The sequence below is a fragment of the Betta splendens genome, chromosome 19 (assembly GCF_900634795.4).
Source record: "Betta splendens chromosome 19, fBetSpl5.4, whole genome shotgun sequence".
NCBI classification, from domain to species: domain Eukaryota; kingdom Metazoa; phylum Chordata; class Actinopteri; order Anabantiformes; family Osphronemidae; genus Betta; species Betta splendens.
Window position 1 is genome coordinate 2,959,287 of NC_040898.2, and position 26,311 is coordinate 2,985,597.

Below are 26,311 nucleotides of genomic sequence, written 5' to 3' on the forward strand. Positions count from 1 at the left end.
ATTTACTGTTCTGCCTAGTATTTTTACCTTGCTGCTGCTTCTCTATTTCACTTGTTTTTTACAGTAAAATTTTGTATAGACTGCTTCATACTTGGCCACAGCAGTGAAAGCCAGCTCTACATTGACTCCAGTCTTGGCGCTTGTCTCCATGAAGGGAACTGAATACTCCTAAGAACACAAGTTAGTGATTTTATACAATGTTATATGTAGAATTTTAAATATTTGGTTATTTATTTATCACACATAGTGTCATTTTGACCACACTGCCCAGCAATGAGATATTGATGACTTACACGGTATATATGCTGTTACAGTTATACCAAGTGCAATACATGTAATATGTACAGTAAGTGCATGTAGACATGTTGTAGAGTAGTGAATAGGAATGCTCACTCTGGCCAGCCTCTCTCCTTCATCTCTCTGGATCGCTCTGTCACTGCTCATGTCGGCCTGACAGAGACATCCACAGTATTACTGCATAGTTAAATTAGACAATGGAGTAAAATATTAGGATACTGCATTTTTCAAAATTCAAAAGTCTCCAAAACAAATCTGATGCATGGGACCTTTGTAACTGATTTATAAATTAACTGAGATTAGATAGATTTTTGCTTAGTTTGCATTGCCGGCAGTAAGTCGGACTCTTCCCGCATGCTGGACTGGCAGGGCTGCCCTTTGTAACTGGTTCTGGTCATTATTTTTATGGACAGAATTTCTACGCACAGCCAGTGGCTGGAGGGCGTTTGGTTTGGGGACCACAGAATAGCCATGCTCTCTGCTTTTTGCTGATGATGTTGTTTTGTTGGCTACATCGGACGGGGACCTGCAGCGTGCACTGGAGCATGTTGCAGCTGAGTGTGAAGCGGCTTGGATGAGAATCAGTTCCTCCAAGTCTGAGGCCATGGTTCTCGACTGGAGAGCTCTTGCCCCAAGTGGAGGAGTTCAAGTATCTTGGGGTCTTGTTCATGAGTGAGGGAAAGAAGGAGCGTGAGATTGACAGACAGATCAGTGTGGTGGCTGCGGTCTGTATACCTATCCATCGTGATGAAGAGGGGGCTAAGCCGAAAAGCGAAGCTCTTAATTTACTGTACCAGTCAATCTATGTTCACCTATGGCTATGAGCTTTGGGTCATGGCTGGAAAGACAAGATCAGGGATACAAGTGAATGCAATGAGTGTCCTCCGCAGGGTGGCTAGGCGCACCTTTAGAGATACGGTGAGGAGCTCTGTCATTGCTGTAATATCACTGTGACAAAGATCACACTGCCAAAAAATAACATATAAGACAATGCGTTGTCCTAATTAGAAAAATTACTAATTTATTGTAGTTTGTTTTATTTGTCCTACAAATTAACATTTCTGTTTGATTATACATTCAGATGTTCAGTACAAACATTAACTTATTCTGTATCACATAAAAGCAGAGTTTTCAGTGGGGTTTCATCAAAGGCATCCTTGCCTGTCTTCTTTATTACAGCTGCTGAGCACTCACCTTGTTGCCAAGCAACATGATGACTACATGGCTCTGTGCATACTCATGGATCTCTGTTAGCCATGCCTGTAGCAGAGACAAGGTTTACACAAGTTAGCTCCTTTTTATGACACCTATTCCCAGAACGTGGATGTCCCAGACTTACCCTAATGTTGTCAAATGAAGATTTGCTGGTGATGTCATATAGGAGGAACAAAGCTTTAAGAAAAAAACAGGCAAAATAGATGAATAAATCTAGTACACATCTCTCCTTAACGGTCACCTTTCAGGACGGCAAAAGTCTGATCTAGTTAAAACTGAGTAGCAGTTCCAAACTTGAGCAACTTTAAATTAAATGTACTAAAAACATCTAGGTTTCTGTGCTGATCATGTGTTTGTACCTCCAAGGAGACAGGATTTAAATCTTTGTGATTGGCTGCTTCGAAATTGTGTGAAAAACATGTATTAACATTATTTCACTCTGCTACCTTACTGACTGCTAGTTGACTGCAGCTGTTTTCATTTTAATAGTTCTTCGTCTCATTAGAGACAAAGACGAACAATCCTCTAACGCAAACTACAAACACTGAAATTTCACACAATACCATCTGGGAAAAAAACGGGCAAAGCACCACAGACAGGTTTACTTGACTTCTGCCACAGTCAGTGTTGCCAGATGTACAATAATTATCAGATTTGTATGATAGTTTTGGGGTCTTTATGATAATAATATCCTACAGACAATATATGATATCTTCGTCATATTTTCATGTCGATTTTATTGAGGCGCACATCACCAGAAACAGTTTTTACTTGTAGCTGGTTGGCTCCTCGCCTCTTTCAAAAACATGAGCAGCGCTGCTGATTGGTGATTTCAATGGTCTGGTTTAATGATTTCAATTGAATTAGAAATTATATTTGACAGTAAAACTATATGTTTTCTACACACTATTACAGCAAATATTAGAGTTACTTACTGTTTTTGTTTTGATTAACGGGAATAAAGTGTATGTTTTATGGTGTTGTACTGTTTTGCCTGTGATGGCAATATATTGTTGCTATTTAACATTATTTTGCAATCATTTTCATATTTATTGTATCTATTTCAATTTACATCTTAAAACCGTTTACCACACTTAAACCTCATTGTTAAATCTTAATTTCAAAGCAAAATACATGTTTAATCTTTATACTGTTATTATTTGTAATTTAACTTTATGCTATTGTAAGGGTCGGTTAACTTACAGTAGTGTATTGTAAAATGAAAATGTATGTATGTAATTTCTTTTAATTAATCAGGTAAATCAGATGTGCTAAGCCTATTGGGGAATGATCATCAGTGATATATTTGAATGTGTAATTGAATAACTGTTGTGATTTAGTGTGTAATTGTGTAAAAATGTACTATTTTTGGTTGTTTTTTGGTTGTGTTTCTAGGCAGCAATGGGTTATTACTGACAGAGACGACTTTAAAGGAGTCATATCATACTTTTCATTCTAAAAAATATTAGACTTTAATGTCTCAGTAAGGTCTCTGTAAATTTTCATCCCATAAAACCCTTTAGATCGTCCACACTGCCCCTGTCAATATGTGGTTCTCACTCCCCATCAGCAAACCCTGTGTTTTCTGGGCGTGTCGCAAGCGAAGCTGCTCACCACACCTCTGTGCGGAAGCGCATGCCTTTTTTGTTGTTGTTGTTTTTTTTTAAAATTGGCTCCATGGATACGAGCCACTGCACGGTTACGATACAATAGGTGGCAGTAGTGCGACATTGAGAACGCAATCCACCGCAATCCTCCACAGAAGAAGAAGACCCACTACAGGACTGCACAACATTAGCCAGCTGATTCGTAGCGTTGTAGAACCATACGTCTACGATCCCGAATCTGACCCTGAAGCTGAAGAGGAGGCTGTTGAAGTCGCCACATTTCGGCTGATGCAAGATGTGTCTCAATGTCGCATTTACTTTAATTTAATTGATTTATGTAATTTGCAAAGCGACTAGCGGTTGCTAATGCGTATGCTAAATGGCGTGTGCAGCTTCAATATTCACAACACGACTTACCTGGAAAACTCTCGTTAATAGAAAACACTACTTTAGCTTACATTATTCAAATAAATAAGTTTGAGAGCATAGCTGAAATAATATAAATACATTTTACATTTACACATTTCACTGTTTTTGTCTTACTTGTGCTGCTGCTCTGACAATTTTATTTAAAAAATGTGCATTAATATTTAGAGCAATCACTGCATGACCTACCTGGGAACAAAAAGCATTGGTTCAAATTATATATTGACCTAACATATTTTTACTGATTTTTATTGTTTTTTGTCATTCTTGATAAATCTAACAGTAATATGTCTCTGTATCTGAAGTTGTTACAGGTATCTAGTCTACAGAGGCTAGTGAGCTGGTGCTGAGAATTCCTGGGGTGAAGAATCTGAGTTGCCATCTCTTCATGCTTCTTCATGCTTGGGTTGTAGATGAAGGCAGTTTCCTGATGGATAAAACACTAAAACACTCATAGTATGATTGATGTAGACCACCTGTGGAATAACTCCTTTACCATTTGAGTAAAAATGTGTTTTTTGTGAGTGCAACACTCATTAAGAATTTTTTTATTTTATTTATATATAATTTATATGCTTTTTATTTATGGCCGCTTCAACTTTATAGCTTACCATATTAGAAAGAGAAAAACATGTAATTTCAATACCATGATTTCCTAAATAAAAGTGTTTTACCTTCAGAAACAGAGTTTAGTGAAATACATAATAGTTAAAGCCAACTTTATTGTAAACCAAAAAAATACACCACTACTCTAAAGCTAGAACAAACTGTTACCTTCACACTCCAATGTGTTACTGAGTTAATTAAGAGGTCTGGGGGTTTGAGGTCAGAAGCTTTTGCAGGGCCCTGCAGACGAAATGCATGAAAGTAGGGTAAACAGGGAGATGTGGTGATCCTTGTTCTCATCACTATTTGGAAGACTGAGCGGAAGCAGTCCTCTACCAGATGGAAGCTGTGGCTGTCCTCACCATCACCTCATCAAAACAAAAAGGTACTGCAATCAGAATTGTAGATTAGTGAAATGTTCATTATTATGTAGGTCAAAACCTTCTCTAATGTAAGAACACACAATACCAGACAAAAAATTAAACCAAACAAGAGGACAGGCCTGTCTGTGCTAAAACAACAGATAAACAGTTGTTACAATTCAAATATAAAATCTAAACAGTATATACCAATTAAAATCTTCTATTACCTATCTTACTGTTGGTACATACAAACTTACATACCTTTACTCCTGAGCTGGGCAGCAGATGTCCGTGTACCAACAGTCTGCAGTGATTTCTCTGTTTGACAGCCTCCTTGCATGTGGGCAACTGGGATTTACCCTCCTACAGTATAGAAAAGACTGTTACATTTACTGTAAATTGTATTGGTCCTACAAATATAATGGCTATGGTACAAGCTATAGGTAACTGACCAGATAAGCAGCAGGTATTGTAGAGATGTGACTAATTAGCAACTAAGCTTGCAACACAACACAGTAATCATTCCAACTAATCATGTTAGAATTTGATAGAACTAGACATAACCCCAAATCACAAGTTGATTTAGGCTGTGACACAGGACGGGTTAATAACAAAGATAACCGCGTTCATCTGCAGTTTCTTATTGTAGCGATCGACCAGCTGTAGCTCTAAAGTGCAAAGGCCTAAAGGCATGCTAACGGCTAACACAACACTGGGTAGCGGCAGCACGTCAACAGGACAAAAGCTCGATCCACCGCTTCCTGCCTGTCGCCGATCGAAGGCCCATCGCTATTAGCTGTTCCCCACACAGGTGTGTGATTGCACTAACTCAGAGTAGCACATTTGAAAGGGACAAAGGCTCGGTTGACTCACTGTAGCCGTTAGCGACGCTAGCGATTAGCTTGTCTCACATGTGGGTTACTGCATTTTAAACAGACCTAACTAACATATTTAGATATCACAAGTATCAAGCACAAACTTACTACAGCGAGCTAGATCCACCGCTTCCTGTCTGTCGCCGCTGGAAGGGCGATAACGATCAGCTGTTCCCCGCAGGTGTATGAGATGACAGAAAAAGGACAGACGCTAGACCCACCGCTCCCTGCCTGTAGCCGCTCGATGCCGTTACGATAATCATTAGCTTTTCTCCACACAGGTGTGTGGCTGCAGGAGCCCACATGAGCAAATTTGAAGGGGACAAAGGCTTGGTCGACTGGCTGTAGCCGTTAGCATAGCTAGCTAGTAACTTGCCTCACACATAGGTTACTACATTTTAAACGGACAAACTATCATTTTAAAACATTATAAATATCAAGCATGTACTTACTGCAGTGAGTGGATGACGGACTTTAGGAATAGGTCCTTTTTTCCAACAGGAGCGGTGAAACAAATCCAGCATTGTACGCACCCTCGTTTGAAATGCACATACGTATAAATGCTGAGGCAGTGTTTCTGGCACCAGTCCGTTAAAAAAAATAAAAGTGACCCACAAAGTCCTCACTTGTTGATCCCTTCGTAAAGTGAATAGACTTTGGTGTTGGTTAGAACACCTAAGAACTGAACTATTTCTATGGGAGGACTTGGGCGCTGCCGTGCTGGTCTGTTCACGGTGAGTGAGAGGGGGGAAATGGCGGAAGTCCAGTTTTGGTTCGGGATCATTGTGGGGGTGGTGGTTCAGGATTTGCAGGGAGAACTTTCAACCAGTATGACGAAACCTGGGGAACGGCCTCAGAACAGTAGATATGTCTCTCCATTGGATGAGAAAATTTACGTTTTCAAAATGTGAAAAAAGCAGGAAATGCATTTCTACCGTGCTCAGTGTGTGTATATGTGACCCATAGAGTCATAGGAACGCTCCAAAATGTCTAAAAAGTGGATTTTGCATGATATGAGCCCTTTAAAGCTTGTCTCTGTTTGTAAGACTAGCCTTAGATTTTGGTTGATGGTGAATGAGGCAGAGGTGCACTTATCTGTGCTCCCCTGAACTATTCTACCTGCAGTAGCTGCTAAAGTGAAGTCAATGGAAAACATAGGTATCTGTACAAAAGGTTTTTTGACGGTGCGGTTGACAGCGGGAATTCCTACGTTCTGTGAAGGGGTCTCGAGTCGCGGGACAGGCACGAAAGCAGAGAGGACTTCGCCAGCTGACACCGACTTGTTAATAGACAGTTTTACAGTGTCGAGGGTGTGCGTGTGTGCGCATAGTAAGTGCGAGTTGTTATCTTCACAGTCCACTTGTTATACGTCAAGTTTATGTAGTGTTTTGTTAGCCGTTAACAAGCTGTTCCTAGTAGCTAACGTCCTTACTATACGTTTACCTGTGCACCTGTGTTTGTATCATTTTTACGTTTATTATCCTGTTTTAGTCTGGGTAGTTTTGGGCTACTGTAATGTTGTGTCGGTATATGTATATATTTGTTTACACCTTTGTACTGTTTATTATTTATAGAGACCACACCCCACCTAGCTCATCTCCTGCATTGTGTGTGTTGGATAAAGTACAGAGACCAAACACATCTCCGTCTCCTCCTTGCCTCACCACCACACTCACTACCAGTATCTTCCTGGCCTTGAAGTGGTGTTCTGGCCGACACCCAGGATAGTAACAGTGAGAATTGCGAGTCTGCGCCTTACAGCCTTATACCAAGCTATCTCACCCACATTAATGGTCCTTCGAGCCGGAGCTGCACTGTTTCTATCCTAGTGATGATGGAAGATAGGGAGAAATTCACACACCTGGGTGCAAGACCTCAACGCAGAGTGCGTCCACCTCAACATTATAAGGATTATGAAGTTGACCTTCCCAGACTCAATATCAGCAGCCAGGGGCTAAGTGAAGTGATCCCACCAGCGGTTGATGCTAGTTACTCTTCTAATCATCACTACTGTAGAGGCAACGAGTGGAAGCAAGACTATAACCCCACAGGTCACAGCTCACAACACCATATAGATAGTGTCACAACACTGAGAGCTGAGTTAAAGGACATCCAGCGTGAAAGATTTCTGCTTCAACAGTCTCAACAGCAGGATTAGCAGACCTGCAGGCTCGTCGTGAGGACATGATACGTCTGATCAACCGTGCTGGGAGCCTACCACTACCTCCACCGCCAGAGGTCCCCAAAGAGAGGTATGAGTCAGACCCCTGTCTGGAAGAGGAGGATTGACCTCCACCCCCTCCCTGGCCAGTTGAAGTTAAAGAGGAACCAGTTTCCAGTCAGACTCCAGTTTTAGAGCACCTTGAGACTAGGATGAAAGAGCTTCAGATCCTGAAGAGATGTTTTTTCCCCACTCAGCAGGAACAACAAGCTAAACACCCAGCTGAACTTAAGCACAAGTCAGTGTTTGCTCCCCACCCCCTGCAGACATCATCTACACCATATGAGATGCCAGCTCAGTCCACTCTAATGCAGCCTAAGCCAGAGGTGCAAACCCCCATTTCTCCATCCTCTCACTATCTACCATGGCGAACTCCAGCAGATCAGAGATCACCGCTGCCAGTCATTATACCTGAGAGCACATACAGGGGCCCCCGCCCAAGCATTCCCAACCTCACACGTCGTGATCCAGGGGAGTTTGCTCGCCTCAGAATTGCCTTAGAGATGCTATTGCCCGCAGACAGTGCTGAGTCATTCAGATAACAAGTCCTGTTAGATCACCTACACCTTGAAGAAGCTAGACGGATAGCTGATGCATTCCTCCATTCCTCCACTCCGTTCAGACACCATGACGGCTCTGAATGACAAGTTTGGCCAGCCACATCAGCTTGCCCTCAAGCAAATTGCCACATTGATGGACTCACCTGACATCCGGAGAGGAGATGTAGCTGCATTTGATAAATTTGCCCTTCAGGTACAGTCACTAGTGGGCATGTTAAAGACTTTAGGCCAAGATGGAGAAGTTGAACTGCAGTGTGGTTCCCATGTGGCTCGGCTATTAACTAAACTCCCTCCAGAACAGAGAACACAGCTGAGTTTCGTAGGTGCATGTACAATCATCCTTCTAAGACCCACACCTTAGAGGATCTAGCCAACTGGCTGAAGTATGAGTCCTGGTGTCAAGATTTCGATGGCCTTCTGCCTGTTAGGGGGATGAGGGAGAGGCCTGAAGCAAGACCTAGTAGGCGTTCCACCTCAGTCCTTCAGGGAGCAGAGAGTGCACCTAAATTCCAGAGTACGTCCCTGACCAAAGCAAAGCAGCAGCCATACTGTGCATTCTGTGACAGTCGAGCTCATCACCTGAGTCAGTGCCCAGGCATCACCAAGCTCAACAAAGACCAGTTGACTGAATGGATAAGGAGTAACAAGAGGTGCTGGCGCTGTGCTCGTTCCCATCAAGCAGCTCAGTGTAACTTGAAGAAACCCTGCAACTTGTGTCAAGGCCGCCGTCTCCAAGTCCTCCATGAAGTGAACAACAGGACTCGAAAGGGGCACCAACTGGCCAGTGGCCCACAGGGAGAAGGTCAGAGTCCTACTGGTGTCCTGTACCTCGATCAACCAACGGACAGTGGCCGTGTCCTGTTAAAGGTTGTCCCAGTCATCCTTCACTATAACTGCAGGACTCTAGATACTTATGCTGTACTGGATGATGTAACAGTGAGAATTGCGGGCCTACGCCTTACAGCCTTATACCAAGCTATCTCACCCACACTATCCATACCATAAATCGTTTTAAGTTAAATCAATTTAGTAATTAGTGCACTGAATGTAAAGTTTTAAGGGGAGTAGACTAGCAGATAAGTTGATATTAAAGATTTTGAGTTAAATCAACATTGCATTTAGTGTATCAAAATAAACATTTCAGTCCCCTAATTTTTTAAGTTTAGTTTTCTTGTGTTTTTAATAGTGTTGGGCATGTTAACATGACAATACACGTTAACACAGTTTATTTTGATTATCAATATTCGGAACGTCTGTTCCTCACTGCCTCTGAATACACAAAAACAAAGGATCACAGGAGGAGCAGGCTGTTGATCAGTAATGCACTGAGATATGCTTCTCAACCAATCAGAGCCTCACTAAACTGGAAGCAAATAGAGCCGGGGACAGATAAATTGAGAAAGGCAAAAGGTGTCTTATGTAGACATTCTCAATTGAACTCTCTTCTGAATGGCGGAGTTTGTGGAAACATCACTAGCCATTCAGGGCAAAGCTGAATCTAAATCGGGTGAATCACCATATTACTTTGAGTCTGATTGAGTATTACTTAAATGCAGTGCCAGCAAATCACCTACCTAAACAAACAGCGAAGGGAGACTTTGGCAGACTCCACTGGATTAGCGTGGGAGAAGTATAAACAAAGGCAAGGCCAGCTAACAAATGCCATAGCGATAGGATCACTATCGAAATAGTGATCCTTGTTCTCATCACTATTTGGAAGACTGAGCGGAAGCAGTCCTCTACCTAATGGGATGAGCCCCCCTACAGTATAGAAAAAGACAATGTTACATTTACTGTAAATTGTATTGGTCCTACAAATATAATGGCTATGGTACACAACCTATAGGTAACTGACCAGATAAGCAGCAGTTATTGGAGAGATGTGACTAATTAGCAACAAAGCTTGCAACACAACTAATCATGTTAGAATTTGATGGAACAATGACATAACCCCAAATCACTAGTTGATTTAGGCTGTGACACAGAACGGGGTAATAACAAACATAACCGTGTTCATCTGCAATCTCTTATTGTAGCGATTGACCAGCTGTAGCTCTAAAGTGCAAAGGCCTAATGGCATGCTAACATCTAATGCAACACATAAATAGGAGCGGCAGCACATGTGAACAGGACAAAAGCTGGATCCACCGCTCCCTGCCTGTCGCCGATCGAAGGCCCATAGCTATTAGCTGTTCCCCACACAGGTGTGTGGTTGCGTCAACTCAGAGTAGCAAATCTGAAAGGGAAAAAGGCCCGGTTGAACCGCTAAAGCCGTTAGCAACGCTAGCTATTAGCTTGTCTCACATGTGGTTTACTACATTTTAAACAGACCAACTAACATATTTAGACATCACAAGTATCAAGCACAAACTCACTACAGCGAGCTAGATCCACCGCTCCCTGCCTGTAGCCGATCGAAGGCCCATAGCTATTAGCTGTTCCCCACACAGGTGTGTGATTGCGCCAAATCAGATTAGCACATTTGAAAGGGACAAAGGCTCGGTTGACTCGCTGTAGCCGTTAGCAACGCTAGCTATTAGCTTGTCTCACATGTGGGTTACTACATTTTAAACAGACCAACTAACATATTTAGACATCACAAGTATTGAGCACATACAGTACTTACTACAGCGAGCTAGATCCACCGCTCCCTGCCTGTAGCCGCTCAATATCAGCTGTTTCCCCCAGGTGTATGCGATTACAGAAAAAGGCTAAAAGCTAGACCCACCGTTCCCTGCCTATAGCCGGTGGAAGGCCGAATCTATCAGCTGTTCCCCCCAGGTGTAGGTGATTGCAGAAAAAGGCTAAAAGCTAGACCCACCGCTCCCTGCCTGTAGGTTGATAGCCATTAGCTTTTCTCAACACAGGTGTGTGCTGCAGGAGCCAACATGAGCACATTTGAAGGGGACAAAGGCTCGGTCGACTGTCTGTAGCCGTTAGCATAGCAAGCTATTAGCTTGCCTCACACATGGGTTACTAAATTTTAAACAGACAAACTAACATTTTAAACAACAACAACATTATAAGTATCAAGCATGTACTTACTTCAGTGAGTGGATGAGGGACTGTAGGATAAGATCCTTTTTTTCCAACAGGAGCCGTGAAACAAATCCAGCATTGTTATGCAGCCTCGTTTGAAATGTACATATGTATAAATGCTGAGGCAGTGTTTCTGGCACCGGTCCGTTTAAAATAAAAGTGACCCACAAAGTCCTCACTTGTTGATCCCTTGGTAAAATGAATCGACTTTGGTGTTGGTTAACACCCAAGAACCGAACTATTTATATGGGAGGACATGGGCGCTGCCATGCTCGTCTGTTCACGGTGAGTGAGAGGGGGGACATGTCGAAAGTCCAGTTTTGGTTCTGTATCATTGTGGGGGTGGTGGTTCAGGATTTGCAGGGAGGACTTCCTACATGTGTGACGACAAGGGGGTCACGGTTTCAGGACGAGTTAAGTAGGATTACGTTACATTATACATTCTCAAAATGTGAAAAAAGGAGGAAATGCACTTCTACCGTGCTCAGTGTGTGTAAATGTGACCCATATAGTCATAGGAACGCTCCAAAATGTCTAAAAAGTATTTTTGCATGATATGACCCCTTTAAGGCAACCGGTTTACTCAAATTTGAAAGTAAACTCAACTTATCCGGGCTTACAGTGTAGTGTCGGTTAGTGTTATGGCCTCACCGTGTGCATCTCTGTAATATGCATGTGTCACACTCCTGAACCTTTCCTGTCCTGCTGTGTCCCATATCTGAAAGAGAAAAGGAAAACAGGCTGCCTCCCTGTTGCTACATTATAATCCAGAGTCATCTAAAATAGGCTTCTAATGTTAAAAACAAACAACATCAACTACAACAAATAACAAGATAAAGTTTTGTAACAAAGATAGGAACTGATTAACTTACTGACCTGCAGCTTCACATTAACGCCGTCCACAGTAACTACTTTATTCTGAAATAAACAAAAACAGGTTAATGTCCATGCAGTTTGTTTAGTGTGCTGAGGTTTTCTGCCTCAAGTCTAGCACAAAACAAAAGCAACAGCAGTCCTACAAATCTGGATTCATACATGTATGAATATTTTTTTAATTTTTACAGAATGAACTGAATTGAACAAGAAAGTCAACAAGTCAATCTGTTTTTCCTGTTCTTTCCTGCTCCATTATTATGTGGCTTGAACTTAAATTTCGAATGAAAGTTAAAGGAAGATATTGAAATTATTCAGGGCTATTTAAACTTTAAATAGATTTAATGGGAGACTAATCTTATAGGAGCTTCATGGCCCTGGACCGAAGAATGTGCTTTAATTTGAGCTGGACTCAAGCCAATTCCGAAACAAGAACTTGTTTCAGATGTTTATTTCTTAATAACGATTAACACTAACATAAGGCTGCAATTGGTGAGCATCCAGCATTCAGGTTCATATACCCACAGCATCGTACAGTTTTCTAGGTTGACTTTACGAAATTGAGAATTCTCACATAAATTAAACTTGTCAAGTCTTGATTAAAAAAATAGGTATGTACACACCGTGAAACCAATACCCACTGTTGCAGAGAAGGAGCCAGGGATAAACTTGCCCTGATCAAACTGCACCAACAGAGATGTCTTTCCTACTCCACTGTCTCCAACCAGGATCGTCTGCGCAGAAACACAAAATCAGCCATGCAGTTATCCATTCAATAATGCAATGCAATCTATGTATATTGATAAGCAGGTATTTTTACTGTAGTATGCTTGTGGTACCCTGACATTGCTGTGGCTAGGGCTGCAACAACAAATCGAGGAATAATCGATGATGGAAATTGATCGATAATGATTTGCCGTTAACGATTAGTCAGGCTGCTCATTTTACGGCAGCTGCTGGCAAAATGCCAGAGAAAACAAACCAAGCCGCAGCAGGAGAAAGGCTGCACCCTAATTTCTTCATATGAGCATTAAATATTAAACAAAGACAACATTAACCTGCGAGTCATACAAAGTTCAGCTTGTGGTTTGTAAATACTACAGAGACACAGGAGAACGTAAGAATGAAACACCGGTGTCCCGGATGTAGTACCGGTAACAAACGCTGTTTATCCATCATGTGAAGAGTCTTAAATCAAGCTTATTTTCTGAGGGTTTTCTGAAAAATGGCATAGCTACATTCAGATGAATTTATCTTTGCAACCACATATCTTTGCAAATAGTGTCATACTGTAGTGGACACACATTAGCAGAGGCTAATGAAACTGCTAATCCTCATGAAATCATAGCACAATTGGTGAAAATCAAAAGTTGGTTTCATGAAAAAATGTCAGCAAATGTATATAAATATATATAAATCATTTCAGACAAGCTCTGTGGGTGGACTAGAGAGTAACAGGGTGAGTGAGTAACCTCCCAGAAGGTAGAAATAAAAGAGAATGTAATCCGTTCACCAGTAATATGGACTTTGTGTGATGATATTTGAATGTGTACGTTGTTTATTTACCTAGCGATTAGCTTAGCATCTTTCATTCTTTGGCTCACAACTCAACAAATGTGATACCTAGCATGCTATGCATATCCTTAGATTCCTTTAGATTAGAGCTTTCATTTGAGCCCTTGTTTATGTGTGTTGCATTAAGTATCACAGCGGTAGACCCATAAGTGTGTCGCAAACTAGCCCAAGGCTGCCTATAATGCTAACTACATGCTAATGGTGTATTGTATCATATCTTCATCTGTGTTTGATGTACATGAAGGACACTTATATAGTGTTGTAGACCTGACTGCTGCTGTTTAATTTGATTGCAGGAATGTCTATATTTTTGCATTTGTTTATCCTGTAAAACACACTTCCCCCCATCAAGAGGTGAATGGGGCCTACTGTAAGTGCTGTGCCGCTGTGTTAAAAGTACCTTTTTTCCTTAATCTGTTTTGTCGCGAGCGTCAGCTGGCTGCGCAAAAGTCTTGTTCGCTACACAGTGATGAATGGCGCCACCACAGAACAGGGCAACTTTAACAGAGCAGACACTTAATGTAACAGCAGCATTAAAATATGACGACATGGTTTTTAGTGGTTGTCACTGTTGCCTCAGAGCCAGAAGGAGCCCAGGAGTCTCTGTGGAGTTTACATGTTCTCCCAGTCTTCCTGGGCTTTCTCCCACAGTGAGGTTAATAGAGCTGCTGCAGATCTTCACATTGGAACAAAACTATGCTTGATTTGTTTATTTATATTTTGGATACTGTTTTCATTTGGATCCGTTTTACCATTAAAACGCTGGATTTTGTGTTTTGTCATAGAGTCAAAATCAAAATTTTGTTTAAAAAAAACCCTGCTATGGGATTTCTAATAAGCAAAAACTCAAGTAATAATTTTAATTTTTTTAAATACGATTACTCTGAAAAAATAATTGACAGATTAATTGATTAATAAAAAAATCGTTAGTTGCAGCCCTAGCTGTGGCGCATTTTAATTTGTAGGACATGGGAACGTCTTCATACAGAATTGATCCTTGTTACATGTCCTAAAATTATGTTGCATTGTAGGTAAAACTGACTAATGCAGGTTCAAGTCCAGGTGTTTTTTTCTTAAAGTTGAAACCAAAAACAGCACTGGTTGCTACAGTAGCAATCACAGCCTTTTTACTACAAAGACCTAATGACTTCTAACCTTAACATGAGTACAATGAACCCTGCCGTCAGTGGCAGTGCCACATCAGCCTTCTTGTTAGTGGGCACAGCCGGAGTCTGAGCTTCCACTGCATCAACCTTTAGATATCGTTTCATATCATATTTATAAGAGGTAACAACAAATTTTGTAGGGATGCTTTATTAGGCCAACCGTGGCGTGCCCTACCTCAACAATAACACACTAAAAGTGATTAGGGCAGGATCGTGGTGGATGATGGTCTACACATACTGTACCATGGATGCCCACACCCTTACCTTCCATCCTTTTGCACATCTTTAATCCTTTCATTTGTTCAACTACAACTGTCCTGATCCAGAGATTTAGCTCATATGCATCCATTTACACAGTTCATGTAATTATTAAATGAATCTAATTAAATAAACTGTTCCAAAAAGTATTTTCAGGCTTCTATGTATGGAGGAGATGTATGGAGTCACATGGGGTCACATGAAATTTGTACCTGAACCAGATTTGTACTTAAATTTGTGTCTGTAAAAAAGATTTGTACTGTCTGTTAAAGGTCTATGCACATGCTTTTTTCCACGCTAAATAATGCTAAAGAATTGGACCTTGATGTCTCAATAAGGTGTCTGTAACTTTTCATGCCAAAAAGCTCAGTACAGTCGCCCACACGGCCCGTCTGAAAACCTGTGTTTTAAGCTCACGCCACAACGCTCTGTTTTAGAGGTGTGTCGCAAGCGAAGTTGATTGAAGAAGTTGTTGCCACACGCCTTTGAGGAAGCGCATAGCCGTGATCCGCCGTGGGGATCAAAAGTCAGTCACTGAATCCATTGTGAAACTGGCTACCTCGTCCTGTAGTGGAGTTCAACTATATGTTTGATCCAAAATCTGACTCTGAAGTCGAATGGGAGGCTGTTGGCTACACTTCGACTAGCGCAAAGTACGTCTAATTGGCAATTTCACATTTAATTTATTGATTTATATAATACGCAACTTGATTAGCGGCTGCTAACGCGAATAGCAACGGTTGCCTGAATCAATACAACATAATATTCCTAACACAACTATAGCTTGTTTGGGAGCATAGCACAACAAACTAATATTAACTCATTTTTACACGTTTTTTTCTTTCTCATGCTACTGCTGTGTCAAAATAATTTCTTCATTAGGGAGACTTCAGCTGCAGCTTATATTTTGCTGTATTTGTCGGTAGTTGTGTAAGTGCCAATATGGGATCAGTGAATGCGTACCTATGCATGGTCTGACAGCAACTGTTGCTATCAAGATATTGCATGTGTTTAATACTTTTATCAATGTGACATGGTATTTGATATTAAAATTTTGATAAACCTTACCTGAAGACGCCTGGACTGACTTACCTCAAGACCACCTGTGAAATAACTAAATTTCTGTTTTCGTTGCAATACCTGAATAAAAGTTAAAATATTATAAAACATTTGTCTGTTTTCACTCATAAAAAAGTTTAGTGAAACAGCAATAGTCAAAGCCAACTTTATTGACAACCAATGCACCAGCACTATATTGCTGGATAAGTTACCTTCACAGTTCAATGTGCAGACCAGGGAATGAATGGGTAGGATTCATAGTTATGTTGAAAGCATAGTTTCTGGAGTGGAACAGGTACAGTCATGGGCAGTTGGCTGGGGAGATGTGAGGATCTTTGTTGTGCTTGTCACGTTTTGGAGGACATTTTGATCGGAAGCAGTGCAGCTGCTGTACAGATGGAGGATGCAGGTGTTTTCCTTGACACCACTCTAGAAGGTATAGAGAATAGAATAGTAGATTAATGAATTGTCCAGTATTTCCTATGTATCCCACAACCTTCACAAACGAAAACAATATGTAGAGGTAGTTAGATCAGTTGTAATGGTGTTTGGAGCAAACACATTTTCAACTTAGCTTTTATTGATGGTTGTTTAAATCTTGGCATGGCATTAATGACCTCCTTTCTGTCAGGCTGCTCAAATTCTGCTCAGAGGGCTGGTGGGACAGAGATGTTCACAAGGTCCTCCATATAACAACCTGGATCCAGCAGGACTTTATTGAAGATGGTCTCCATCAGGTTTTCCAGTACACCACAACACAAGAATTACAAATTACCCATAAACGGACTAAAATATCAAAATAAGTTGACTAACTGCATACAGAGCAAATATATATACACAATATAGATTAGATCATGAATTCTTCAACTACTCAAATGTAAAATCCAAAATCTCTGTCAAATAAAACTGCCTTTTGGCCAACAAATTATCATACTGCTGTTAAATGTACATACCTTTGCTCCTGAGGTGAGCAACAACTGTTCTACAAGGTAGCCGTGTGCCCACAGCCTGCAGGGGCGTGCCAGTTTGAGAAGCAACGTCCTTGCGTTTCGGTAGCTGGGATGCATCAGCCTGTATAAAAAAAAAACAATGTTACATTTACAGCTAGCTGACTAGATAAGCAACACTTACGAGAAGACAGCAAAAACATACATGTTGGACTTTCATAGAACTTGCCATAACCCAAATTCACAGGTCTACTTGGGCTACGACACACATACGACAGGCTCAGTAGTAATTTTGAAACACAGCTGACTCTCACAATTTACTATTACAGCCAAACCCAAATTGTACTGAACGTCATGTGGAGGACTAGCGCTAGCTGCTAATGCTGCGCTAGCAGCTAACATGGCGCTAGCAGCTAAAATGTGAGCTAAGTGAATGACCTCAGTACCATATTTCACACAATTCGAACCCGGACAAATGCTGGAGAGGCTTGGATTCATCCAAATTGCGTGGCAACACCTTGCAACACTGTCTCTCTCTGTTGCTGTAGCTGTCAGCATCAACTGTTTTAGCCATTAGCATTCCTTACACAGGAGGGAAGCTAGATTATAAACAAAGAAACTTCTGGAGTACATACATCAAATAAGTATCAAGCATGTACTTACATTTGGGGAAGCAGCAAGTGGATCACGTCTTGTAGGAACACAGTCCTTCTACAACCTCAAGCACAGTAATAAATATACCCTAGTTTTTAAAGCAGTCGGAGGTAAAATGGCGTCCACACATGAACAAGCATTTAGGCAGCTGTGCCGGCACCAGTCCATTTACAATAAAATTAATCCATACTACTTACTTTCTCCGCTGGTAAAATGAAAAGGCTGCGGTGCGGGTTGGAACAACCAACAACGGAGCACTTTCTGAACCCTACTGGCGCCATGTCAGTTCATATGTGAGTCAGTGAGTGACTGAAACGCAATGTTGCAAGTAAATTTAGGGGTCCAGGTTTGTCTGGGTGGGCCCACAGGTGTTTCTGGGAGTGGTTAAAAGACTGTCGACCTAGACTGTCCACCAAAATTGAACCCAATGGCTCTTGGACCTGATTGGATATAGTCGCTAAATCTAAAATAAGTAGGGAGTGCACTTCTAACACACCCAAAGTGTCTACCAGAATGTTCAAAAAGTGAATTTTGCATGTGCAGGGACCTTTAATGTAGCATGCTACAGTTGTTAGACAGGGGTTGGTATAAAAAAAAGTTAAATCATGTATAAATTAGTGACTCAAGAAGGATATTTAAAAGGTGGAGAGTTTTGAACCCACTTCCTTTGTTAAACAGGAGTGGCTTAAGGCCATGGGTTGTGAGAGACAGACAGACGCACGTGTGGAAGAGATGGACACGTGTCTTGACCACCTTAGTTTCCCTCTAAAGCAGCAGAAACTGAAGGCTTACACGGAAAATGCCGATAAAAGATGTAAACAGGCACAGAGGAAATGACTGAAAAGTTGAAACCATACCAGAAAGCGAACTACAGTATGCCTACGATCGAGCGGTATCCAACCGGAGGACAGCGGTTGAGATACAAATGCAGAAACATGAAAGACATTGTCAAGTGATGTTTGTAGCTGAGTAGTTTACGTTTGGTGAATTGAAACATCCTAACGTTACCGGATTTATGGCGCGGTTTAATTTCAAAAGCTCCATATGTTTGTACCTTGTGCACTAGTTCTTCGTCGTACGTCAGGGCTGGGGGAGTCCTGGGCTGGCTGGCTGTGGCCTCTCCGGACCTGCAGCCGCTGTCGGGCTGGATCTCCGGGTAAGCCGTGGTGTAATAAGCCGAGATCGGCTCCATCGACTCCATCCGCTCCATGTTGTCGTCCTCTTCTGAGCGCGTTTACTAAGAGACGGGTGGAAATTAAACCTGACCAAACCTAACGACAGAGGCAATAAATCCCCCCCACGCACCATCTCGTATGGTCAACAGGCTCCTCCTTGTCGAAGTGAATCACAATCTGCGTGTATGTACCTAAATCACTTAACATTTAACAGCTGAGTCGTGATCGTTCACCCACATCATGCTGCGTAGTGGAGGAGGTGATGGAGGCATCATCAGGAAGATTAAGAGGTCTGACGACGACAGTGAGTTATACATAGAGATGTGAATGTAAGGGGAAACAAGAGGAAAGGTAGTCAAAACGCTAGTTGGTAGGGTAAATATAAATAGATGCGTAAATATTTTGAGTGGCTCAACAGGTTGAAAATTAAATTAAAAACATGTGCCTTGGTTAAACTTTGTTAGTCATGTGCATGTAAGTAATAAAACACAAAAGACAGATTCAACACCTATTTAGGCTAAATAGTCTGATGTCTGTTATGTCTCTTTTCTATTCATGGTTCTAAGGCCATCACATTGCAGACAGGCCTGCTGCACACTGCATTACAGAAAAACATTTCTGTCTTTCTGCATAGTGTGTCTCTGGATATTTGCCCTGTTATGGTGCCAACTGACACTAGCTTGTCTGTATATGGCCCTGTGATGGACTGGGGACCTGGCTTCTCACCTAAAAGACAAAGGATAAGTAAGCGAGAGTTTAATTAATTTCAGTTCAATTCAGTTTGTTCGCTGAATGGGCATAGTCTGTTTGGCACCAAGGAGGAACCGTGCACTAGTGCTTGGAACCATACAGGTTCAGTGTGGACAGCTTTCTGCTTCAACCAGTGGGTATGAGGGGACAGAGCAATAAATCACATTCCATGTTTAGAAAGTGTAGGAACCACAAGTAGACCAGCGCAGAGAGGGAAGCATTGTATACAAATGCATTTATATATACACCACCAGTCAAATGTTTGGTCATTTAATTGTATTTCAACAGTCATAAAGGAGTTCCCAGACTTGCCTTCACTCTGTGGTCCATATCATCCCAAACCATCCCGATCGGTCAGGTTCTTGTTTCCTTGTCCCAAACAAATCTTTCCTGCTTGTTGCTTTTCCCTAATAGTGTTTCTTTAGTAGAGATTTGACCAAAAGGATCCAACTTGTGCAGAACAAGCATCAAGTAAACACAGACAGGCCACCACCCTGCATACACAGCAGACACATACATGTACTAAAGATCAAAATGATGAGGAGGGGCAACCACTGAGCAAAACCCCACCACATTTGTTGTTATAAGTAAGATGTGACATTCTAATGCTTTATTATCATTATTTAACAATTTTTAATCTGCTGACTGGGACTGTTGTCTTTTTGACAGACCCACAACATGAGGAAAGAGGTCTCTGTGTTTAGAGTCAAGAGATGGCACGAGTCAGATGTGTACAAGCTGAAACTGTGAAACTTTGGTGGTTTATGAGGCTTTATGAACACTGTCTTACTGCAGCAGAAGGATCAAATCCCTTAACCTTTAACAAATTTTCTTAACAAGAAATAAGAAGAGAAGATTATCTCTTCCTAAATAAATGTCTGTACAAGATGACACATGGACATTAACGAAGACAGGTAATGGGCTGTTGTCTTGCTGCATAAGGAAGAAATTATTTTTCAAAATTGAGATGTTTCTAATGTCCCTTGAAATATTAAAATAATATTCAGAGGCCGTACCAAATATTGGTATCACATTATAAAAATAGAGCTAATGTCAAAGTAGCTTAACTTCATTAAATTAAGCTTCACAACCCAAATTTCATGAAGTGGGCAGTTGGTATGATATAAGCAAGACCACAACCTAAAGTCCCTCCTCATGTACTATCGTTCAATTATACATTCTGCAGATATGACGTCACATCAACAGTTTGTACAACACTGCCACCTCCTGGCTTAGCCTTATACAACACGGGACTATCCACAAACCCTTAAATTTTTGTACTCAAGTGCACAAAGATAATTTTTTACCCTCCCAATGCATGCATTTACTGAAATACAGCAGACACATTCTGCATTACTTTAACTAGATGATGCTAGTGAAACCTCAAAAGTTGAATTAGGCTGGAATATTTCTTTCAACCTTGACACAAACAAATATATACACAAAACTTTATTAACAATTACAATCAATTAATTCAAACATCTAATGACTGACAAATAGTCCACAGTAATGAAAGCCAGACATATGTTGTCAGTGCCAGCACAAGGATACCTGTAGGGTGAATCAGGTCCTCGTTGATCCCAAGACAAGAATGAAAAAACATTTCCATTTAGTCTAGACCAGACCATATTAGTCAGTCTTTAACCATATTAACTAGTTTAAACTTGCCTTCCTGTCTGACTGGTAGTACACTGACAAATGTCTTGTAGAGCACAGCTCCTTTGGGCAATTTGGTGATGACCTGTGTGGCTTCTAGGCTGCGTGGTGGTGGGATGTAGACCTCCTTGGTTAACCTCACATAACCGTCCTCAAGAGCAAAGAGCGTCTTATTGGTTCCAATGCCCACCTACAAGAGAGAAACAGTAAGCTGTTAAAAAGTATGCTTCTATGAAATGCAGACAGGCCGACTACTTTCCACATGGATGACATCTACTTACATGTGCTCCTGGATGATACCTCATCGCCTTCTGTGTTGCAAGAATGTTACCTGCATGGACGAAGTTTCCTTGACAACACATGGAAATAGATTTTAGTCATTGCTATTGTTGAGGATACAGATAGCAACTCAACAGTGTAGTTAAGGATCGGCATCCATAACTCATCAAATACACAGGTGACAAAGGGCATTTATTTTTCGTTTACACACTGTAATCAAAATGAGAAACAGGAGCCTGTGATTTAAAAAATAAATAAATTGTAGTTACCATCCGTTTTTTTAAAGCCATATCGCCGACCAGGACTTTTTCCTCCAACATTCTTACTGCTTCCACCAGACTTCTTTGATGCAAATCTCACAAAATCAAGCAGAAAGGGCTGACTAGGCATAAACAGACCTTGAACAAATAAACAATGACATTAGGATTGCATTAAGAAAATGTGAACGTTCAACATGATGTACATCATTTAATCTAAACTATCCATCTTTATTATATTATGTTTTCTTTAAAAAAAAGTGACTTTCTATGGTACTACAAAAATAAAGAATATTTTCAAATTTTATTAAACTGTACATATACAAACATATAAACAATAAGTACCCAATTAATTATAGTAAAAGGTTTCAATTCTATATTTCATATTCATCACATGTGGACCCCCGGTCCGTGCATGAAGTGCAATTCATTATTCATGTGTAAAATGAAAATTGAATAACGTCTTTTTATGCTGTGTTTCGTTTCCGTAAGTCGCTAAAACATATTTGCGATATACTGATTTACTCATTCTCCTTTTTTCCACTCTCAAAACGAAATAAGAAAAAAGGGAAACTGGGGGCGGGGCCAGTCGACGGACTTTCACAATAAAACGCACAAGAGTATTTGAAGCACAACATCGACAAACATTTGTAACTCTTGAAGGATTGCGGTCGTGTTTTGACACACAATGAGACCCACATTGTTAACATTAATCAACGTAACAATTATTTATTTAGCCCATCTCAGTGCTGACAACTGTCGATTAGGTTAGGACACAGCTCGCCACCGTCGGGTCACTTACAGAATCACCTGTTTCTGTTCTTAGACTTCTCCAGTGCCTTTAATACCATACAGCCGGCTCTTTTTAGGGACAAATTGGAGTCAGCTGGCGTGGACAGATACCTGACAGAGTGAATACTGGACTACCTCACAAACTGTCCCCTCAGTTCCAGGACTGCGTGTCGGACACTCTGACCTGCAGTGTGGGAGCCCCCCAGGGGACTGTCCTGGCCCCCCACGCTCTACACTGCAGACTTCAGACACAACTCATCTAGCTGTGTTCTGCAGAAGTTCTAAGATGACTCTGCAATTGTTGGACCTATCACTGACGATGACGACGCAGAGTACAGGGAACTGACACAGAACTTTGTGGACTGGTGTCAGCAGAACCACCTTCTAATCAATGCAGGGAAGATCAAGGAGATGGTGGTGGACTTCCACAGATGTCAGTCTACACCCCCTCCTCCAGTGAACATTCAGGGAATCAACATTCAGAGAGTGGACTGTTATAAGTACATGGGTGTTCACCTTAACAACAAACTAGACTGGACTAACAACACAGACGCACTATACAGGAAGGGTCAGAGCAGACTCTACCTACCAAGAAGGCTGAGGTCGTTTGGAGTGAGGGGCCACTCCTGAAGACCTTCTATGACTCTGTGGTATCATCAGCCATCCTTTACAGTGTGGTCTGCTGGAGCAGCAGCATCACAGAGAGGGAGAGGAAGAAGCTGGATAAGGTCATTAAGAAGTCCAGCTCTGTCCTGGGCTGCACTCCGGAGTCAGTGAGAGAGGTGGGAGACAGAAGGGTTCTGGCAAAATTCAAATCCATGCTGGACCACGAGTCCTACCCACTGCAGGACACACGGTCTGGCCTGGAGAAAAGATTCAGTGACAGACTGATCCACCCTTGCTGTGGGAAGGAGAGATTCTGCAGGTCTTTCCTTCCTGCTTCTGTCAGACTTTATAACGAACAATTATAACACGGTGCACATTTCTACCACACACACACACACACAACATCTCCAGAGCAATTGCACTAGGTACTTTAATATCTCACTCACTTTGTTTGGTGCAGTCACCTTACCGCATTGTTATACGTACATGATGTTGATAACCTGTGGAGTTCTAAGTTCTAATTTATTATTGAACCCACAGTGTTCTAGGATGCACTGTTGTTTCTGATTCACCTGTCATCTGCACGTAAGATGTTCAATGCAAAATATGATGACTACTAAACCAATACCGAAGGTAGGTGGTGGAAAATAAAAAGATCCTCTGCAGGCACTCATCTGCTCTGTACATACAGTAACACCTGGATGCTGCCTGACGGATCATCTGATCACACAAACTTTGCCACAGAATCTGCCTCACAAAGATGATGCGAAGCACATTATTCTCCCGCAGGTAAAGCAGGCTCTGAGACAGGAAGTCCAATGATGGAGCATGTCTAAACAGCCACAATAAATTGTAATAAATCACTGTTTAGAATACTTGCAAAGATCGGCACAACATTAGAGTGTCTTCCTGGGCATAAGAGCATCTACCGGCCAAGCAGGAGGAAGCGATTTCAATCGACGGAAAACCGCAGATGCGCTAAATTCTTCCTCGTCAGGTGTCGACAAGGTCGTGATATCGCTGCACTCGCAATGAAGCAGGATGCACAGAAAACCTAGCTTTGTTGGCAGGTGATTCTGTGAGTGACCCGACGATGGCGAGCTGACTGACCTGTCATTCCTTTAGCAAACGCCATGTGTCGTAACGTTATAGACAGTTGTCAGCACCGAGACGGGCTAAATAAATAATTGTTACGTTGATTAATGTTAACAATGTGGGTCTCATTATGTGTTAAAACACGACCGCAATCCTTCAAGAGTTACAAATATTTGCCGATGTTGCGCTTCAAATGCTCTTGGGCGTTTTATTGTGAAAGTTCGACGACTGGCCCTGCCCCCGGTTTCCCTTTTTCGTATTTCGTTTTGAAAGTGGAGAAAAGGAGAATGAGTAAATCAGTATATCGCAAATGTGTTTTACCGATTTAAGGAAACGAAACACAGCATAAAAAGACGGTATTCAATTTTCGTTTTACACATGAATAATGAATTGCACTTCATGCACGGACCATAAAAAGACGTTATTCAATTTTCATTTTACACATGAATAATGAATTGCACTTCATGCACTGACCGTTGTGCAGAGTTTGTCATTTCATGAAACCTAAAATAAAATAGTAATAAAAGTACCGTTTACCTGATCTAGGCATGATCATCAAGGACAACAGCGATGCCATGTTGAACGACGCATATGTCATATAATTACGACACATCCGGATACGTTCTTCTTCTTCTTTCTATTTTTATGGCAGCTTGCATACTACAGTGCATTATCGCCATCTACTGTATCTAAAAATCACGTATCTTTCTTAACCTCAAAAAAGAAATAAACACAAAGAACACTCTATATGCCCGATTTCAGTGGTCTAGCACTCCATTATTCGCCTAACCTGCCCTGTCTCCTAAATACAGCTTTATACCTCATTGCACCTGCTTTTAAATTCAATATTATTTTCAACTCTAACATTGTTTTATGTACTCTCAAGCACTCTATCATCCTTTTCCTTTCACACCGTACCGTATTGACAGTACATCTTGGGCAATAGATTATTATATGCTCTACTGTTACTTTCCTCTCATCATTCACACTTTCCTGTCGCATGCTTTTTAAGTATTTTCTTTGTGCTATTAAGACCTGTATGCCCAAACCTCATTCTTGCTTATTAGGTCTCCCTCCTCCTAACCCCACTACATCTTACTGTTCCCACCTTCCTTTGTATGTTGTATATTCTTCCTTTATATCCTCTATCCCATTCTTCCTGCCAGATCCTTTTTGTTCTCTCTTTAATTATTTGCATTATTTCTCCTTTAATATACATTGTTTCAATATCTACATCTTTATTTCCTGCTGCTTTCTTGGCCTGTTTCTCTGCTAGCTCATTTCCCTCTATTCCCTCTATTCTATTATGTGCTGGGATCCAGACAAACTGCACTACCACCCCAATCCTTCTTACTCTATACATCGTATTCAACATCTCTGCCACCACATCTCTAGCATTTGATTCCATTTGTTTAAAACTTATCAGTGAGCTACTTGAGTCTGAACCTATTACTGTACTGCCCCTTTTGGCCTACATACCTCTACCCACTTAAGTGCATACAATATTGTCACTAATTCCCCTGTAAACACTAATAACCCATCACTATTTCTTCGTCTTGCTCTACTTTAATCTGTGGTGCCACAAATGTCATGCCTACTTTCACACTTGTTGTCCTGGATGGATCTGTATATATTTTCATACAGTATATCCTCTATACTTTAACTCAATATATTTTCCACCTCATGCATTCTAGTACCGTCCTCTCCTTTTCTTCCTAGAAGACTCAGATCCACCTCTACATCTTATTACCCATGGTAGAACCACTGACAACAGCACTTTTGGGCTTACTGTATTTCCTTGTTTCCTACTTCCATTCTGTTCACCACTGTCTCAACACTACCTTTGTTGGGTGACTTTCCACGTATATTTTTAAATTGGCCCAGTAATTATTTGCCAACTGCTGCCTCCTCTCTCTCAATGGCATTTTATTAATTTCAACCTGTAACGCCGATACTGGTGT

At 41.3% G+C, this 26,311-nt stretch overlaps 2 protein-coding genes and 1 long non-coding RNA gene across 9 annotated transcripts in view; all 3 read right to left on the minus strand.

Moving 5' to 3' along the window:
* LOC114845763 (ras-related protein Rab-37-like) overlaps positions 1-19,435 on the minus strand; it is a 33,617-nt gene extending 14,182 nt beyond the window's left edge. The window contains exons 1-9 of one of the 5 annotated variants that reach the window (XM_029134169.3): positions 19,046-19,239; positions 18,795-18,977; positions 12,705-12,815; positions 12,085-12,126; positions 11,860-11,926; positions 1,637-1,689; positions 1,492-1,557; positions 394-450; positions 28-168 (exon numbers count right to left, since the gene is read on the minus strand). In XM_029134169.3, the coding sequence (XP_028990002.1) occupies positions 43-168; positions 394-450; positions 1,492-1,557; positions 1,637-1,689; positions 11,860-11,926; positions 12,085-12,126; positions 12,705-12,815; positions 18,795-18,950 (678 nt within the window). In that variant the 5' untranslated portion in view covers positions 18,951-18,977; positions 19,046-19,239 and the 3' untranslated portion in view covers positions 28-42. Of the gene's footprint in view, positions 1-27; positions 169-393; positions 451-1,491; positions 1,558-1,636; positions 1,690-11,859; positions 11,927-12,084; positions 12,127-12,704; positions 12,816-18,794; positions 18,978-19,045 lie in introns of all 5 variants that reach the window. The other 4 variants (XM_029134168.3, XM_029134167.3, XM_041068362.2 and 1 more) reach the window with 4 other exon arrangements.
* Positions 12,822-17,083, minus strand: LOC129603454 (uncharacterized). Its single transcript, XR_008693316.1, has 3 exons — positions 16,352-17,083; positions 16,173-16,220; positions 12,822-14,154 (listed from the first exon to the last, which is right to left on the minus strand). It is a non-coding gene; the product is annotated as an uncharacterized LOC129603454 (long non-coding RNA).
* A 484-nt stretch (positions 19,436-19,919) lies between the features above and the next one.
* mrpl27 (mitochondrial ribosomal protein L27) lies at positions 19,920-25,045 on the minus strand. 3 transcript variants are annotated; one of them, XM_029134172.3, is made up of 5 exons: positions 24,888-25,045; positions 21,870-21,998; positions 21,603-21,670; positions 21,334-21,511; positions 19,920-21,216 (listed from the first exon to the last, which is right to left on the minus strand). In XM_029134172.3, exons 1-5 carry the CDS (start codon positions 24,961-24,963, stop codon positions 21,140-21,142), a joined length of 528 nt encoding a protein of 175 aa, XP_028990005.1. In that variant the 5' UTR covers positions 24,964-25,045; the 3' UTR covers positions 19,920-21,139. The 3 variants fall into 3 exon arrangements, with proteins under 3 accessions (XP_028990005.1, XP_055360687.1, XP_028990006.1); XM_055504712.1 differs by lacking the exon at positions 24,888-25,045 and adding an exon at positions 23,239-23,594; XM_029134173.3 differs by having other exon boundaries at positions 19,920-21,511; positions 24,888-25,044.
* Between the last annotated feature and the right edge of the window lie 1,266 nt (positions 25,046-26,311).

Bases quoted from the DNA above. Each gene is read 5' to 3' on its own strand.
- mrpl27 (XM_029134172.3), bottom strand. From the start codon at position 24,963: ATGTGTCGTAATTATATGACATATGCGTCGTTCAACATGGCATCGCTG. The intron at 21,512-21,602 runs GTAAGTAGATGT...TCTCTCTTGTAG, and splicing joins GGTATCATCCAGGAGCACAT to GTGGGCATTGGAACCAATAA. The intron at 21,217-21,333 runs GCAAGTTTAAAC...TTCACCCTACAG, and splicing joins ACTACCAGTCAGACAGGAAG to GTATCCTTGTGCTGGCACTG.